We start from the raw sequence: 17,025 nt of genomic DNA on the forward strand, positions 1-17,025 counted from the left end.
GCCGTTTCGGGGAAAAAGACCTTGAGAGGCTAAGGATACGCCTCTCAAGCATTTTTAGCTTTTTTATTTATTTAAAACTCTAAGAAACGGATCTCACACTAGTTTTATTAATAAAAAACTCTAAATATATCAAAAATGGCTAAAAATAAACAGCTTGGGTAATTTTTTTCCTATTAAGCAGCTAATGATCAACCAGCTAATGATCAACCTCTTAGTCTAATCTCTACTCATTCCATAGTGCAAAAGCCACTCTTTCACCCAGTCTCTCACTGGATTTGCAGTGAATGAGTACAAAACACACTCATTCCATGGCCCTTGCTCTTAGTAAAACTTAAAAACCTAGTTACCCCAAGAGGCTGTTCAGTTACCCTAGCATTTGCTTATAACAATCCTATCAGTCGATCATGCTCCAGATAGTGTCAAATGAGAATATTCTGCAGAAAAATGACCAATGAATAATTGGAAAACATTTGACAGTCGAATCAAAGTAATCTAAAATTAATGGTTAGGGAAGAAAGGACGAGAAAAGGAGATCTACAATGTGATACTAGTACTAGGTGATTCTTCCGAAAGGAAAAAGCTACTTGGCCAAAACAAGTAGTCCCTACAGATGTGGCCTCTGGCAGCTGAATTGGTTCATTTCAGAATCATGGCCCGTAGAACAGTAAACTAATCATTCAACTTTCAAAATGTTTATGACCTAAGCAATATAGAAGATTTTAAAGAAATAACAACCTTTTCTTTTAAATTTATTCTTTTACAAATGTCCATCGGGAAAAACGAACAAGGTTGAGCGCATCACTTACATAAAATCAAAAGACACGAAATCAACTAAAGGAGAACACGATAAAGAATACCAACATCAATTAGGGAGCCAAATCATTGGATGAAGAGCAAAATTTGGCTGTACATGAAAAGCTAAGTTTTCACATAATTATTCCTGACGTGTAAAGAAGTAAAACTAAGAACTAATTAAAAGAATATAAGGAGGGATACAAAAAGGCCTTACCAGAAATGGATAAGAATTATGCTTTACATGCTTTCCTTTAATGTGCTTTGAATGGGAAGAGTATTTTGTTTCTCTACTTTTTTCTTGTGATGACTATATGAGTGAGGTCCACCAGAGCCCGTCTCGATCTTCTGACATTATCATCATCACTTTGAGGAAGAGAGTTGATGGCTGAGGCTGCGAGGTTAGCGTGTTCAGTTGCTAGTTCTTTTGCTCTTTGTATGCCGCGACTCTTACCAAGGTATTCAAGGGCCTAGTATATTCAGATTAAGAGCACACATTAGCAAAAAAAAAATATGGAAAACAAAAAAGGAAACATGCTCTCAAACGAAAATCTCTCTTTAGCTTTTGAAAAAAAACATGATCGAGCAAAAAAAAAATTGTTTAGCTGTATATCTTCTGCGTCTAGCACATAAGCATGACAGTAGTTGAGTTATATCTGCTGTGTAACGATTCTAAAAACACCTAATTACTTAGCGAAGTGTGTGTAGATATATGTATATGCACTTGACCACGTGTTTGAGTGGGTCACAATAAACAAAAACATTTAATGCTGTACATATATGTGATATGACAATATATGGAAGAAGATATACTTACAAGATCAACATCTGCAGGGTCGCTGAGGCCTCGATTGATAACTTCTTGTAATTGTGGGAATTCTTCGATAGCAAACAATATAGGGGCTGTTATAATCCCCTATAAAATGAGCAAATTTACTTAGCAATCGGTGCCTTAAGACTTATGCAGACATCACGTGGAATCATAAAAAAACTACTGATGTTCTTCGACCCATTAACCATCCAATAGCTAAAACTAGAAAAGGTGCAGAAATATGTTATAGTTACTAATGCAAGTGTTCTAGAAAACTAGCAGTGTCGAAGGAGCCGAATGAGAAGCTTGATTCTCCATTAGAGAGGGTAAATTCATGCATCAAATGCTAAAAAATAATGAGTTTGAAGGTCCTTATGAATATGGATTATCGGTGCCCTTATCCATAAGAATCATAACAAGATAAATTCTATAACCAAACATAACAAAGTTGAGAGATGAATTACATGGCGGATGTCAGAAAGCGAACCCTTTCCGAGGGAAGCTGACGTCCCTGTGAAATCGAGAACATCGTCGATCAATTGATACGCCAAGCCCTGAGACGATAAAAAGACACCATCAATAGAAAGGCAAACAATTTATATCTCTGCAACATATGTGTCTGTGTGAGTGTCCAGATACATCAGTTATCAACCATAGATGCAAGGCCAACTCCTGTGCCGAGTAGGCTACCAGTTTAAGTCTTGTGTGCTTAAGGGTTTCTCAGTCTCACGAAGCCTAAAACTAAATTCAAGCAAGTCAGCTTAAGGACACTACTAGTGGCTTGTTCATTTCATTTTCAATATCTAACTGGAATCTTCTCAGAAAGTGAGCTATTTATTTTGGAGAATAGTGGTTTGTTTATCACCTTTAGTGGTGTGTGATCGCAACAGACAGAGATAGATGCTAGAATTGTTGATGGCAGATGATTAAAATTTTGTGTAAGCAAAGCAAGGGCTGTTAGTAACATTCGTCGTGAGGAGGTAAATGTGAAGGTTAAGATCTCTGATTCTCCTTCACAACTTTTTAGCAGCAGCAATAGGTTAAGAGAGCCTATCGATGCCCTTATAAATACCCTCTTTCACCAAATATGCGCAATCAAAAAGTGCTCAAATTTAACGGGGTGGGTTGGATCAACTTATTTCATCCCTAGTGAGCCCTAGTGATTGAATAGATGCAATATATAAATTCCAACACCATCAGATGACAATTGGATGTGAAGAGGTGATGTGAATAGCCATATTTTCAAGTGTACAACTTCTAATATGATAGAAGCGTTAAATAGCGTAATACCAATGGTAAAATTCAATGGACTGTATCTCCAGTTGCGCCCCAGATATACAGTTTCAAGACATTGTGCAAGAAATCCCAACCATACAAAGAAAATATTGCTAAGGAACGAGTAGAAATACCAGATTGCGGCCGTAATTGTAGGCTAGCATTGCAACATCAGTTGCCTGGCCTGCCAGAAGAGCGATCGCTTTGCAACTATTCGCAATCAATGATGCTGTCTTATAATATGTCTTTTGCATATACTGATCCATGCTGCAATCAATTTAGTTTCACACCAAACATTAGACTGTTGCTCTTGTATATGATAACAAACCCATCCAGTCAGAGATGCTAATAACAGTTACCAAGTATAGCTTACAATAACAAACCCAACCAGTTAAATAAGAGATGATATTGAACTTGAATAACAGTAAGGATGGAAGCAGAATGTGGGAATGGGCTACAAGTCTGGAGCGTCTCAAACTATAAATGTGCCTACAAGGTAGCACCATCCAAAATTATTGAAACATGGAACACGTATCTTTTTTCAGTGAGAAAGTATAACTTACAACAGGTCAGTATGTTCACAACTTCAGGGTCCAAGTAAGACACTTGAAGATATTGTGCGACCCATCTACTTATTATGAGAGACCAGTGTCACTCCTTTGTTACCACCAAATTTGAAGTATTGTCCATTCAATGATAAACAACTATAGTTGCTCTGAAATTCTTTTTCTCCATTGCTCAACTATTCATTTCTTTCCTCGCTAACCTCCTCAAAATTCTCACTCTAGAGACTTTATGATACGCATGCCCCCTAATGCTGTAATATAAATTTAATATTGACAATATGCAGGTTATTTATCTTCTGACTCGATGCTTTTTCTAACATTCGACCGGTCACTTGTTATTTCTCAGTGTTTAAAATGGTGAATAGATATTAGTAGCCGAAAGAGGAACATGGAGGTTAGAAAGTGACCGCGAGATTCAAATCCAGCACAAGAAATAAGAAAGAAAGGCTAGAACATTATTTTAGACATTCACATGTAACATTAACCAAAGTCGAAGGCACAAAACTGGTAGACGCTACAAGATACAGAAACCATTGTTGGGATACCTTACCTGCAGCGCTGTTCTGATGTACTGGCCATTTGCATTGTTTCACCTGTTACAAGATGTTCAACAACCGTTGCAAGTAATGTGACAACCTGCAAAATGCACGCTAATGAGGATCAAGATTGGCAAGTACGAAGGAAAGATGAGACAGGATCTTGATGAAGTTGGTGACCCTTTACCCACTACCAAAGGGTGGATGCCGATTACTAGACATCACACTCATAAGCCACCCTCTCATACATCAAGAGTACTAAACTGATCAACTAGATTTACCTACAGCTACATGATTCAAAACCTGCCCCAAGACATGATCTTTTACTAACTATGTACTAGGAAACTATCAACCGTTTCATGTATAACATGGTCTTTTATCTGCGCCTCTAATATGCAATTTCCACTCCCTTTCCCTAAGTTCCCACTTTTATTTAAAAAGAAAAAAAAATGTAATCTGATGGTAGACTGTGAATGGAAAGTACGTACTCTAGCAAATATGAGACCCTGATGAATTATATTTAAGGCTAACGTCAAAAATATGGGCATAGCGAAGCTAGGAAAAGTCGGTATATTGCTGCAAAGAAGAAGTTGTTACAAGGTAAAGACTAACCTCTGTATTTTTAAGAGAAGCAAGTGCCACACAAGCTCGAGAAAGCAGAAAATCTCCTGCTAGCACAGACAGCTGCATCATTTAAACAATCAATCTGAGCTGAATGTTGTCCCGCACAATACTTAAGTAATTAATACCAGGCATAGTCTTAGAAGAAATTACACAAGAACAAATCTATATACAGCTAAGTAATCAACAATATCGACATAATGGATGTGCATTACAAAAACTGAACCCTTTTCCTAAAGGTTAATTGAGGTCATCATTCAAATTCCAAGTCTAAATAATTATTTTCAGGATAGCAATGTAAAGCATGATTCAGGATTCAAACATCGAAATTGCCAATCATTTCTTAAACACGAAAAGTATCTGAAAAGAAAGTGCAGCAAAGATACCTTATTCCCCATTAAGAAATTAAGGGAACGAACACCACGCCTTGTATCAGCATCATCCAAGACATCATCATGAAGAAGACTTGCAACCTAGCAGACAGGATACCCAAGTTTAAATATTCATGTGAAAGAAAACGAGAAGATATGAGTAAGTGCCAAATGATAAAAGGAAGCATCATGGTACTCTGGTGCGAACAGAAAAGAGAATTATTCATTTAAAGAATAGTAAAGATTATAGTTGTTCAACCAACTAAAGGTCCAGTCTACAGTTGAGACCCATAACAGGTTTTTTGTTTCCAAATATTATCAATCTCATTGACATATATGACATACCTAAACACGGGATTAATGTAGTTCAATCAGATATAAGGTCATTTCAAAGTTTTTAACGGCGTCTCACGATTTAATTTCCTCGGGTAAGTCGAGCATTACAAACAATTAAGTGTTAGCATGATCATCTCTGTACAATATGTACCAAATTTCCACAAAAGTTTCATACACCAGCCGGAGTGAGATTAGAATTCTAGACAAAATGCATTTATTCTAAAGAACTCACATGAATCATCTCGGTAATCTCAGCAATACACTGCTGCCTTGTACGGAGTTCATTGGAAAAATTAGCCACGGCATCAGGAACAGATCCAGGTAGTGACACATTCAACGCTGATGCCATCAACAATAGAACCTGCATAAGAGAAAGGAATCAGCAGTTTCTTATGAGGAAGACAGAGACACAAACACACAAACAAAAGCAAAACAGGCATGTCATTATATGCTGTAAATAGCATAAAGGTTATACTCAATCTACAGTAATTAATGTGCAGACTGGTGATGATGTTCGTCATGTCAGTATAAAGATAACTGAGAGCTACATTCAGACTAAGATTCATGAGCAGATTGCCCCAACCATTGCTGCCCCACCACCAATTATTCCTCCGTCACTATCTTCACCTACATCTAATACAACGACTACAACCTACAAAATGTCCATCCTTTTTCATTTCATCATCAGTCATCACCAGTGACCACAACTAAAACTTCCTTAGCATAAAGCATCCAGTACAGTAAAATAAAGGTATAATTGATGTTATGTCAAAGAGGGTCGGAAACCTGAAATGCAAAAGCATTAGTTCATACCGTGGGACGAAACCTCTTTCCCTCTACCCCCATCTTAAAGAAATATTCAGCAGCTGACGCAAGCTTAGGGACCTACATGAAAAATAAGCATACATGTTTATCTTTGATGTTCATTTCTCTGAAAGATTATCAGAAGCGAGGAAAACAAAAGAATGTACCTCAGCAACCACCATCTCACGTAGCCGATTACCGATAAGAGAGAGTTCATCTGCAACAAGAGAAAATGGATCCATTGGCTCCTACAAAACACAATGTCATGTTCTAAAACTAACTTATTCTTTCATTCAAAAAAAAAAAAGCATACCAGCACCAACAATTTAATACTTATATACAAAAAAATATCGGAACCTTTCTTATTTCGGGTCTTAGGTCTCACATGTTAGTACACTACTTCCCCGAGAAGGCAAGATCCACATTACGACAAGCATTGGCAGGTATCTCTCTTCACATGTGCAGCAATCTCGTTTTTATGCGCATTTTAGATTAATGAGTGAGCTAATATGGCCCAGATAACATCTTATTGTAAGGAAAGAGATAACCAGCTAATATTCAGACAAACAATACATGAACAAAGATATTATTATTTTTTGACAAACTTGTAGTTCATTCGACTACCCATTTAATCAATATATTATTCCTCCAGTTTTGCTAATCGGCTATATTCACATACTTGGATGTAGGTCCACCAAGATAACACACGAGATTAAGCAAAGACAAATCTCGATGGTTTCACTTTTGAAATACCCATTCCCAGGAAACACTTACTACACTAGAAACAAAAATATGTTGTAAACATACATAACAACATGTTTTAACCAATCGAAACATATAAACAAACAAAGAGGGGTCAGAACATTTGCGTATGAGCAAATTAAAATTACAAGACCTACCTCGACCAAAGAACTCCCACCTTGCTGAACTTGAAACCTGAAGCTGTGGAACGAGTGGGAATTCCCATAAGAAGTATCAACCCCACCAAAAACCTAGCCATTCAGAAGAACCATCAATTCCATTATTAACAGCACAGATCAAACAAGGAACTCTATGGTGTTGTATAGTTTACCCCTTGAATATGTTAACAAAATTAAAATTCTTACTAAAAAAATTATCATTAATAAATGATTAGTTAAGGTACCCATTTACCAGACATGCATAGGATTTAACATTTAAATTCTGGGGCACCTCTAGTTAAACTCTCAACATCAATTAATTTGATTACACAGTTCCAATCATTTAGTTATAAATCCAAAATAAAACTTTCTTTTGGTTTTTATTTTTTTTAGTGAAACATAATATTCATGTTATGGTCCAATAATCATGCCCTGAAATCACTAATAACAATCAGAAGTAGTCAAAATTGAAATTACAAACATAATTAACCTCAAATTTCCGTCAATAACAAAAACCTAGGTTTTAGAAAAACACCAAAAGAAGAAAAACTAAGAATGAAAGCAATCATAACAAACAACTTTGTCCGAAGTACTGATTAAGTGTAAGATCATACCTTGGGAAGAAGAAGAAGAGAAGGCTGTTGTCGATGGATCTCCGGTAAGGTTTTACTAAAACATGATGATGAAGTTGAAAGGATTCTAGTCTTGGAACTTAAATTTCTTAAAGCGAATCTCAAATACATATTTACTCTCAAAATTAAATCACAAAAATTAATTGAATGTTTAAGAGGAGGAATTTGAAGATGAAGGAGGAAGAGAAGTAGTAGTTTGCTTTCTCTTTGCCTCTTGCTGGGCAAGTCACGCACCGTGAATGAAACTTTGGCCACGTTCCCCCAGCTACGACATTTGTGGTGCTGGGACGGAAAGGGCTTCAAATTAGGACTTGGAATTGGGAGTCGAATGTCGTTCCCATTCCTTTAACAAAGCGGCTCTATTTTATATTAATAATAATTAATAATATGGTTTGAAGTGAATTTTCTTTGATGCGGTCAAAAGCTCAATCAAGCTCTTTTTCTAGAGTTTTTGGTCCCATCGGAAAATATTTCATTCAATAAATTTTCTTGAAAAAATTTAGACCTAGTCCGCGAGTTACAATACCAAAGGTGTCACTATCCATGCACAAAAACTCCAACAAAATAAATTGTTCACAAAAACCCAATTTAATATAAACTGTTTATATTGCCCTTTTAGTTTAAATCATCCCAACAAAAACAAAAATCAAACAAACTTTTAATTTTTATTATATCATCACCAACAACAACAATCCACCACCATCAACTAACAACACCACCATCCACTGCCGCCCAACACCACCACCGTCCACCACCGTCGCCGCCCAACACCACCACCGCCAACCAGCACCGCCGACCTCCACCACCACCACCAACCACCATCACCGTCCACCACCACCGTCCCCCACCACCGCCGCCCAACACCACCACCGACCACCACCGCCGCCGCCCACCACCAACCAGCACGCCCGCCCACCACCACCATCGCCCACCGTCGCCGCCCACCCACCACCACCGCCGCCCACCACCACCACCAACCAGCACCGCCGACCACCACCACCACCTCTGTCGCCACCTCTGTCGCCACCACTTCCACCACCAACCAGCACTTAACACCTCCGACCACCACTACCAACCAGCACCGCCGACCACCACCACCTCCGTCGCCACCACCGCCATCACTTCCACCACCAACAAGCACCCAACACCGCCGACCACCACCACCAACAACAACAAGCACCTAACACCGCCGACCACCACCACCAACCACCACCATCACCTCCATCAACCAGCACCCAGATCCATTACCACAACCAGCAACTTAAAGTAGCATCAGCCACCAACCACCACCACCAAATATTCATAAAACCACCACCACCTCCGCCTCCAACAAATCCAACCACCACTAGCCGCCACCACCTCCATTACCCCCCATGGTAGCACCATAACCACCAATATCATTACCGTCGTTACTAAAAATTGATGAAACTAAAACTGGTTTCATCAAAAACTGTTTGGTTTCATCAAAAAAACTATCCATCTCTATATCATTTAAAATGTTTTGATGAAACCAAAACTGGTTTCATCAAAAAACCCATCTCTATATCACTAAAAAAAATTTTGATGAAACTAAAGCTGGTTTAATTGCTTTTGATTTCATCTAAGTTTAGTTTCGTCAATAAAAACTCAAAAAATATTGATCAAGTTCAGATGAAACCAACTTGTTTCAACATAATTCTATTTATCACCAACAACGTTGGTTTCATCATAAATTTCTTTTAACTGTTTTAATATTCCTTTTCCAGCACTTTATGGCTCAAATGCCCACTAAATGAACAGAGACCAAAAGTAAAATCAGCTTATTATATCTATAACATTTGGATCTGCACCAGCTTCAACGAGCAGTTTGATGATTTGCACTTCTCCCGCAGCAAATGAAAGAGATTTTAATCCATCTGGTCCACCATTTGGATCAGCACCTTCCTACAGAGATCAAAATAATTTATTTACAAGAGCAAGTTATATAGGGTATATTTACGAACTAGTCTAAATAGATGTTACTGAAGTCAGACAAGAATGTAGAAAAATATATTTACCTTCGATAATAGCTCCACACCTTTCCAAGAATGGGAATAAATAGATGCATGAAATGGAGTAAATGTATCATGGAAGACAAAATTTGGCTGCATAGATAAAACAGAAGGTAAAGTCAGTGACCCCCTTGCTTAAAGGAAAAAAAAAAAGGAACTGTGGAAGTAAAAGAAATGATCATATGTTGTTTCCACGTAACAAATACTGGTGTAAAGAGGATGTGTATTACGATCACACTAGCATTCTAATAAGTAAGCTGAAGAGCAAAAACGTAGAGGGTAACATTAGGCAGAGATTCAACTCAACATGACTGGAAATGTATGCATCTAGTCATATCAAAAGATCTTACTGTATCGTGTATATAGGATTTGTCTTTAAATAATTTTCTAATTCAGAATAAAAATGAAACATATTCTATTATCAATACCAGTAATTTCTACTCACATTGGCACCATTATCCAGAAGAATTTTAACTGTATCGTGATCGCCAAAAGTGGAAGCATATTGTAGCGGTGAGACAAAATCATTCTTTACATCCACATTACTACCTTTTGAAAGAAACAAGGATAAGACATCTTGATGCCCTGCAACAGGATAAATAATATATCAAGGCCTCATTTAGGCTACTCTAAAATGTCTGCATAAGAGATTTGAAAAGTTACCAAATCAGTTGGAATGCAACCTACCTTTCATAGCAGCTTAGTGATCGACACTAACAAGTACCAAAAGAAAAGTAAAGGTAATTTTACTGGCAATGAAGTTGAGTTCAGTGAAACCCACCAGTAACAACAACATGGATTGACAAATTAGGGAGTATGGCTTCGTAATCATATAAAAAATAATTTCATTTCACTTCTACAAATTTAATTCAAAACCCTATAACAGTAACAACAAAAAATGTAATTCAAAACCCTAGAACAGTAACTATGAAATTTCATTTCATCAAAACCAAAATCAATTCAACTTCTTAGTATAAGAGAACCCGAATTCAATAATAAACTCGTACATCCAAAAATGAATCGAAACCCTTATCTCACAAATCACGAATCAATTTTTAGAAAGAAAAAAAAATAATGGAAACACGAAAATCATAGACATGTCTTGTGAATTAACCTTAGGAGATTGTGATTCAAGCAGATCGTCATCCAATATCCCTTTTCTTCTTCTATTTCAAGCAATTTGAAACCCTAGGTTCTACATAACTATAAAATGAACAGAAGGGGAGGGGCTGGTGGTGGTAGAGGGAGAAGAGAAGGGGAGGTGTTGTTGTTGGTGGTAGCGGAAGAAGAGAAGGAAAGGTTGTTGGTGAAGGATCGAGAGATGATTTGGGTTTTGGTGGTGGTAGAGGAAGAAGAGAAGGGGAGGTGTTGCGGTGATGTGAGAGAGATGCAGAGAGACGACAAGGCTCGTATCGGGAAAATGAAAAACACGGGAGGGATGTTATGGAATTATTAAAAAAATTGAATGATGTAATTTAAACTTTATAAAAAATTTGGGGTTTTTGTATCTATTTTGGGGAAAATAGAGTTCTTGTAACTCCCAACATTTGGGTGGAGTTTTTGTACTCCAAATCCAAATATGGTCACCTTGGGTTTTTTCTCCTTATTATGTAAAAAAAATACTCTTAATTAAACAAAATCTTACCCGACCTCACGAGAAAATAATTCATTTAAGTAAAATAAAAAATTACACGGGTAAAAAAAAAAGTTTAGGCTTGAGCAACCAATCTGAGCCCGTGCAGTGCACGGGCGCACATCTAGTTTTTTTTTAATACAGTAAAAACTCTATAGTCTTGGGATTTTATAAAATTATTAATATATGAAGTTTATTAAATATATGGAAATGTACCGAAATAAATGATTTTTCTCTAATTCAAAGTATGTAAATGATAATGGATATGGATGCCTTCTTTAATCATCCAAATGAGCAACAACTCGTATATGCTAACCAAAGAAGAAATCATCGATGGAATTAAACAAGAAGCAAAAGGAGATAATCCTAATGATGATAGTACGGAAAAACAAAAAGTTTCATACCAAGAAGCTTTAAACATGCTCGACAAGTTGGAAGTGTTTTGACTTCAACAGGAAGGTGCCTATAGTAATGAGGTCTTACGCATCCGCAAATCAAAGATGCCATAACAATCCAAAAAGTCACATCATTTTTTCAAACACCTATAGATAAATATTTTATTTCACCTTAAATTTCGATCTAACAAGATCTATAAGTTTTCAGTAATGACGATTATATTAATATATAGAGATAAATTCCTAATGGCGGGACTAGAAAAATATATTAACATTAAGATGTGGAGGTTATTACTATTTATAACTGGCCCAAATTGGGACTATGATTTTTTTATTAATATATAGAGTTTATTAACATATGGAGTATCAATACATGGAGTTTTTACTGTACATAGAAAAGAAGAGGTGGACGGAAAGGGCTTCAAATTAGGACTTGGAATTGGGAGTCCAATGTTGTGCCCATTCCTTTAAATAATGTGTCTCTAACAAAGCGGCCCTATTATTTTATTTTTATCTTAATAGAAAAGAAGAGAGCTTTCCGAAAAGATAGAACCTCAATTGTTACAAGATAGTCCCGCAGAGTTGTCTCCAGCATCATGTAAGGACTTTTGAAAGTTCTGCTGATTGATAACTTGCTCAATTTCGTTAACATACCTTAGATAACTTAGTAAACTCGTGAAGTCTGGACCTTTCCAATTGAAATTATCTAACCCACTAGTGCAGGAATGTAAACTGGCTAAGTTAACTGTCGTAACGTTCTGCTTCTTGGTGATTATGATCAGCTTTCCCAAGGCAAAAGAGGACTGCTTCAAAAGTTTCATCCTTTATTTGATGGTAACCCAGGTTGAATCTTCCTTATACTTCGGATTTATACTCCTTCCATATCTCCTTCAGAGTGGCATCTATGTTTTCCTTATACAACTCTTTGGCCTAGCTCACAACTAGTTCAGATCCTCTTCTAGATATGTTAACTCCAGAGATGCAATCTTTGATTCCTATTGCTCCTACACAGCGTCATGTATAAGACATGGCAATAAAAGCATAATTAGTATAGGAGGTATGTTCATCTTGCCCTTCCATGATGAAGCTCATGGAAGTTAAGCTGACGGTGATACCAAACATCATCATATGATCATTAGTAATCTTGTCCATACTTTCCTGGTTACTTCTCTGGCAATATAAGTTGTTCAGGATGTGATTTTGATTGTGAATTACTTTACTGTAAAAGCATAAATGTTGTTTGATTCTAGTAGCAGTAATTGAATCTAGTTGTTTGATTTTCAGGAAAGTTAAGTCACATCTAGTTATTCATCAATTTATTAAAATTAGCAGCATCACCAAAGCATTAATGCGGGGAACTAAAAAGTATTATCCAGACTTCAGAAGCATAAGGGAAAGACATTAGAGCGTGAGTTGTTTCTTCATTAACACATTTGCAAAGATTGCAGATGGGATCAATGTAGTTGAGAATACTAGCATTCCTAGCATTAGTAGGAAGGATTCCATGAGCACATTTTTAGATGAACATTTGAATTGAAGGGGAGGCATCTTATCTCCCATATCTTTTTCCAGGCCTGATTTAGGATATCATCCTTATATTTACCATTTATCTTCCTGTCATATAGGGATTTGACAGTAAAGACTCCATTACCAGTGAGAACCCAGATAATTTTCCTGATAATTGATGATGGTGTGCTGGATACTGAGTTGGTCTTCATCATTGAACCAATGGGAGATTTGAACCGTATCTCATTCTCCAAAAAGAGTTGATTAACTGGCTGCTGACATAGTTGAGATCCTGAGGGCATTGGTGGAGTTTAGCTATGAGTTCTTCCTTATTATGTATCCATCTGTTCTTCCAAATCTTGATGGGTTGACCATTTCATATTTCCCATTTGTAATATTTCTAGATGTTAACCCCTTCAAGAGTTCCTTTCTGAAAACGCGGGGGTACCAAAATACACCACCAACTTTTTCTTAGGCAATCTTTATGGACAAACTCAATATTTAATTCCGAGTTCAACTTAATGAATATCAATCAGAAAGGAATATCTTAAGTTATATCTCTAACTCTCAAATCAGAACATTTACAAACACAGTTCGTGAACCTGATTTCCGGGTGAGAGTACTTGGGTGATTCCAAAGATCAATTCCCAAGTAATCAATCAAGTTTTATCCAACAAACAAGGTCGGATGTATCTAATATGATTGATTAACGCACAACCTATGATATTTCAATTATAAAGATAAACAATATAATGTTGAAAAGAAATAACACAGACACCATAAGTTTTGTTAACGAGGAAACTACAAATGAAAAAAAAAAACACGGGACGTAGTCCAGATTGAAAACCAAACTGTATTAAGCCGCTATAAACATTAGCCCACTTCCAATTAACTTCATACTGGAATGTAGTTGATGCTGAATTAAACCCTCACAACAATTCAGTTACAGTCGTGTTCCTTACGCCTCTTAAATCCAAGCAGGACTCCACGCAATTGATTCGCTTAGCTGACGTCACACCAACTGAGAGTTACTTCAACTCAATTGAAGACTTTGAATCAATCTGCCTCCCACAGATTAATCTTATATGGATTTCCTTATTAATTAACGTGATTGGAAATCGATACCGATGGACAAAATCTAGTTATCCTCAAAATCCGGACTTATAACACCAAGTGTCATAGACACATATTTGTGTCTGATGTAATCTCAATTGTATATATTGTTAGTGTTCGATTTTGTACTTATTATGGTGTTTTATATGTTTGTATTTATTTTTTGGAAATTCGGCTCGAAAAATTACTCGGGGCTCATTCGGAGGAAAGCTGCTGAATGAACCCACTTTGGATAAGGGGAACCTAAATTACTAAGGGGAAACTTCTTTACTATTTGCACCCCAGGACACTGATGAGTGCTAAAAAGTGCATATTTCTATATATTTTTCTTGGCATTTAACTCATCTTTTGTGCATTAATTCTACATTTTATCCCATATTCTGTGTTTTCGTTGTTTTCAAGAATAAATACTTTTCTTAATTAATTTTGCATTTTTAGGTACTAAATAAAGCCTGGTTAACTCATGGAGCGAAAAGAGCAAAGGAACGGCAAAGACTCTCGTTAGGAGGAAGCAAAGAATGATGTTTGCAAGAGCCGGATCAACTAGGAGTGGGCTTGAAGAGGAAGAATTGTTCTTAAAGAAGATATGGGCTTGGCATACCCAAGGCCCAAAACCCTTACCCAAATCCATTTCCATTATCCACACCCATTTCCATGAGATCCGTCAGATTGGATCCATCTTGTCATCCAACGGTCGCCTCATCATTGTGCATCAAAATCCGAAGCTCCTGTCAAACACCATAGTACCTAACTCCATCTGAAGCCGTCAATTTTGTTGTATCTCATAATCCAACGGTCGCCACATACCTCTCCATCGTAGCCGTTCGATTCAATCTATATGGGATCATCCAACGCTCTTTACTCGCTGTTCATCAAAGTTCGCTAACCCCGCTTCACACCCTAGCATCGGAACCTATACCCTTCACCCAAACACTCCCTTCCCTTCTTCCCATCGATCTTATCTTCCCCAAAAACCTTCTTCTTCCCCCGACAGTTGCAGTCGAGCTCTGCTCCTGCCTCTCTTCCATGTCCACTGCCACCCTCTGCCTCACTACCATCTCCATACCCCGACACCACCTCAATCACCATCACTTTCCCCAACCCTCTAGCCTAGTTGCTTTTTCAAACCCACATCTCTCTGAACCCTAGGTGTGGAGTTGATGAAACAACTCGAGCTAGGGTTGCAGTACATCAATTGGAGCAGGAAGAGCACCAGAGGACGAGAAGGAAGCATGGGTCGAGCACAAGGGAGACAAATTCAGAGAATCAGTGAGTTTAATTTCGAATTTAAAAGTTAGGGTTTGCAAATTTTAGGGTTTGGTGAAATTAGGGATTTTGTTGTAAACTATAAATAGGAACTGATGTAGGATGTTAAAAGTTGTTCTTGGTTAGCCGAGATACCCCCAAATTTGGGTTAATCACTGTTTAATTTTAGTTTTAATTTTCAATTTAATATTTAGGGTTCTTCAATTTCTGTTCATGTTTGTTCTTTGCTGATTTCACTGTTAATTTTTAGGGTTATTCTTTTGCAATTTTCATTCACTGTTTAGTAGTTTAAATGATCATGTTTAGTTCCATTGTAGTGTTAATTATGTTCTGAGTTCACTGCTGAGGCTCAGATGAAACCTTAGTGCACTAATGAATGATGAATTTCTAGGAAGGCCTGTTTTGCTTGAGTAATGGGAAGTAGTTGGTGCTCTGATATGCCTGTGGGGGCAAATCAGTGAGCAAGCTGATTTTCTTCCCATTCTAGTTGGATGCTTAAGTTTTTAAATCTAGAATTGCATTGTTTAGCTAGGACACAAGGTGGATTCTAAGCCTTAGCTTAGCCACAGCTGCAAACTCCTCCCTGCCCTTGGCTAACAGCCTTGGTTTATTTGGCTTTGTTTCCTGTTAACTGCCACTGTTACCTTTGCTTCATTGTCTTTATTCTACTTCACTGTCACATTTACTTCACTGCCTTGGTTCTTTCTCTTTGCTTCATTTCCATTGCCATCTTCACTGCCATTTTCACCATTTCCTTTGCTTTTCTTCACTATCACTGCCACTGTCACAATCATTATCTCATTGTCACTGCCTTGCATATAGCTTAGCTAGGAAAACTTCATAACACCCCAAGTCCCTGTGGAATGACCATGTTCTTGCACACAAGCTACAACTGACCCTGTGCACTTGCAGGTATCACTGTAGGCATCCATTTATTCATCTTATTTACACATCTTTCAAAGCCTACCAAGTTTTTGGCGCCGCTGCCGGGGACTTGGCTGCCGTGTTTTTGAAGTTTTTCTTGCTGTTCTTTGCATACTCATACCTGCTGTGTAGTTCTTGTAAGCATCTGCATATTAGTGTAATCATCTGCATCTTAGTATAAGCATTTTTTTTTTTTGCATTTCTTGCTGTGAACTGCTGTGAATTGCAGCCCATTTGCACCTTTGTTGCTGGTTCTTCCTTGAACCTGGTGTTGCTGCTGCTGGTGTCAGAACTGCTGCCTGAAGTCCTGCTCTGTGCCTTGTGGTGCCTCTGAACTTGTGGTGCTGCTGCTGTGGAGCTGGTGCTGCTCTATTGTTGCTAGAACTTGTGCTGCTGTGGTACTCCTGCTGGTGCCAGGCCAAGTCTGCTGCAATCTCTGCTGAAGCTGCTGCAGCTGGTGTAAGATAAAGCCCAACTGGGCTTGTGAAGTGAACTGATTTGAACCAAGCCCAACT

The 17,025-nt window shown here is 37.6% G+C and overlaps 2 protein-coding genes across 4 annotated transcripts; both read right to left on the reverse strand.

The window, feature by feature from the left end:
- Positions 1-312: 312 nt before the first annotated feature.
- On the reverse strand, positions 313-7,964 carry LOC113279557 (solanesyl diphosphate synthase 3, chloroplastic/mitochondrial-like). 2 transcript variants are annotated; one of them, XR_003325669.1, is made up of 13 exons: positions 7,626-7,964; positions 7,012-7,104; positions 6,280-6,360; positions 6,122-6,193; positions 5,541-5,669; positions 4,988-5,074; positions 4,593-4,664; positions 3,995-4,080; positions 3,013-3,145; positions 2,068-2,157; positions 1,610-1,708; positions 1,010-1,262; positions 313-434 (listed from the first exon to the last, which is right to left on the reverse strand). XR_003325669.1 is itself a non-coding variant. In XM_026528247.1 (12 exons), the coding sequence occupies exons 1-12, from the start codon at positions 7,752-7,754 to the stop codon at positions 1,083-1,085; spliced, it is 1,251 nt and encodes a 416-aa protein (XP_026384032.1). In that variant the 5' UTR covers positions 7,755-7,963; the 3' UTR covers positions 718-1,082. The 2 variants fall into 2 exon arrangements, 1 of the variants encoding a protein (XP_026384032.1); XM_026528247.1 differs by lacking the exon at positions 313-434 and having other exon boundaries at positions 718-1,262; positions 7,626-7,963.
- Positions 7,965-9,279: 1,315 nt separating this feature from the next.
- On the reverse strand, positions 9,280-11,099 carry LOC113279568 (ankyrin repeat domain-containing protein 39 homolog). Of its 2 annotated transcripts, XM_026528253.1 has the most exons (5): positions 10,788-11,099; positions 10,361-10,422; positions 10,119-10,258; positions 9,680-9,766; positions 9,280-9,566 (listed from the first exon to the last, which is right to left on the reverse strand). In XM_026528253.1, exons 2-5 carry the CDS (start codon positions 10,365-10,367, stop codon positions 9,438-9,440), a joined length of 363 nt encoding a protein of 120 aa, XP_026384038.1. In that variant the 5' UTR covers positions 10,368-10,422; positions 10,788-11,099; the 3' UTR covers positions 9,280-9,437. The 2 variants fall into 2 exon arrangements, 1 of the variants encoding a protein (XP_026384038.1); XR_003325670.1 differs by lacking the exon at positions 10,361-10,422.
- Positions 11,100-17,025: the final 5,926 nt, after the last annotated feature.

Source organism: Papaver somniferum, chromosome 1 (assembly GCF_003573695.1).
Source record: "Papaver somniferum cultivar HN1 chromosome 1, ASM357369v1, whole genome shotgun sequence".
NCBI classification, from domain to species: Eukaryota; Viridiplantae; Streptophyta; class Magnoliopsida; order Ranunculales; family Papaveraceae; genus Papaver; species Papaver somniferum.

Coding starts and splice junctions, on each gene's coding strand:
- LOC113279557 (XM_026528247.1), bottom strand. CDS start 7,754: ATGTATTTGAGATTCGCTTTAAGAAATTTAAGTTCCAAGACTAGAATC. Junction 5,670..6,121: donor GAAAGAGGTTTCGTCCCACG/GTATGAACTAAT, acceptor TCTCTTATGCAG/GTTCTATTGTTGATGGCATC. Junction 5,075..5,540: donor AGATTACCGAGATGATTCAT/GTGAGTTCTTTA, acceptor CCTGTCTGCTAG/GTTGCAAGTCTTCTTCATGA.
- LOC113279568 (XM_026528253.1), bottom strand. Junction 9,767..10,118: donor TTCTGGATAATGGTGCCAAT/GTGAGTAGAAAT, acceptor TTATCTATGCAG/CCAAATTTTGTCTTCCATGA. Junction 9,567..9,679: donor GTGTGGAGCTATTATCGAAG/GTAAATATATTT, acceptor TGATCTCTGTAG/GAAGGTGCTGATCCAAATGG.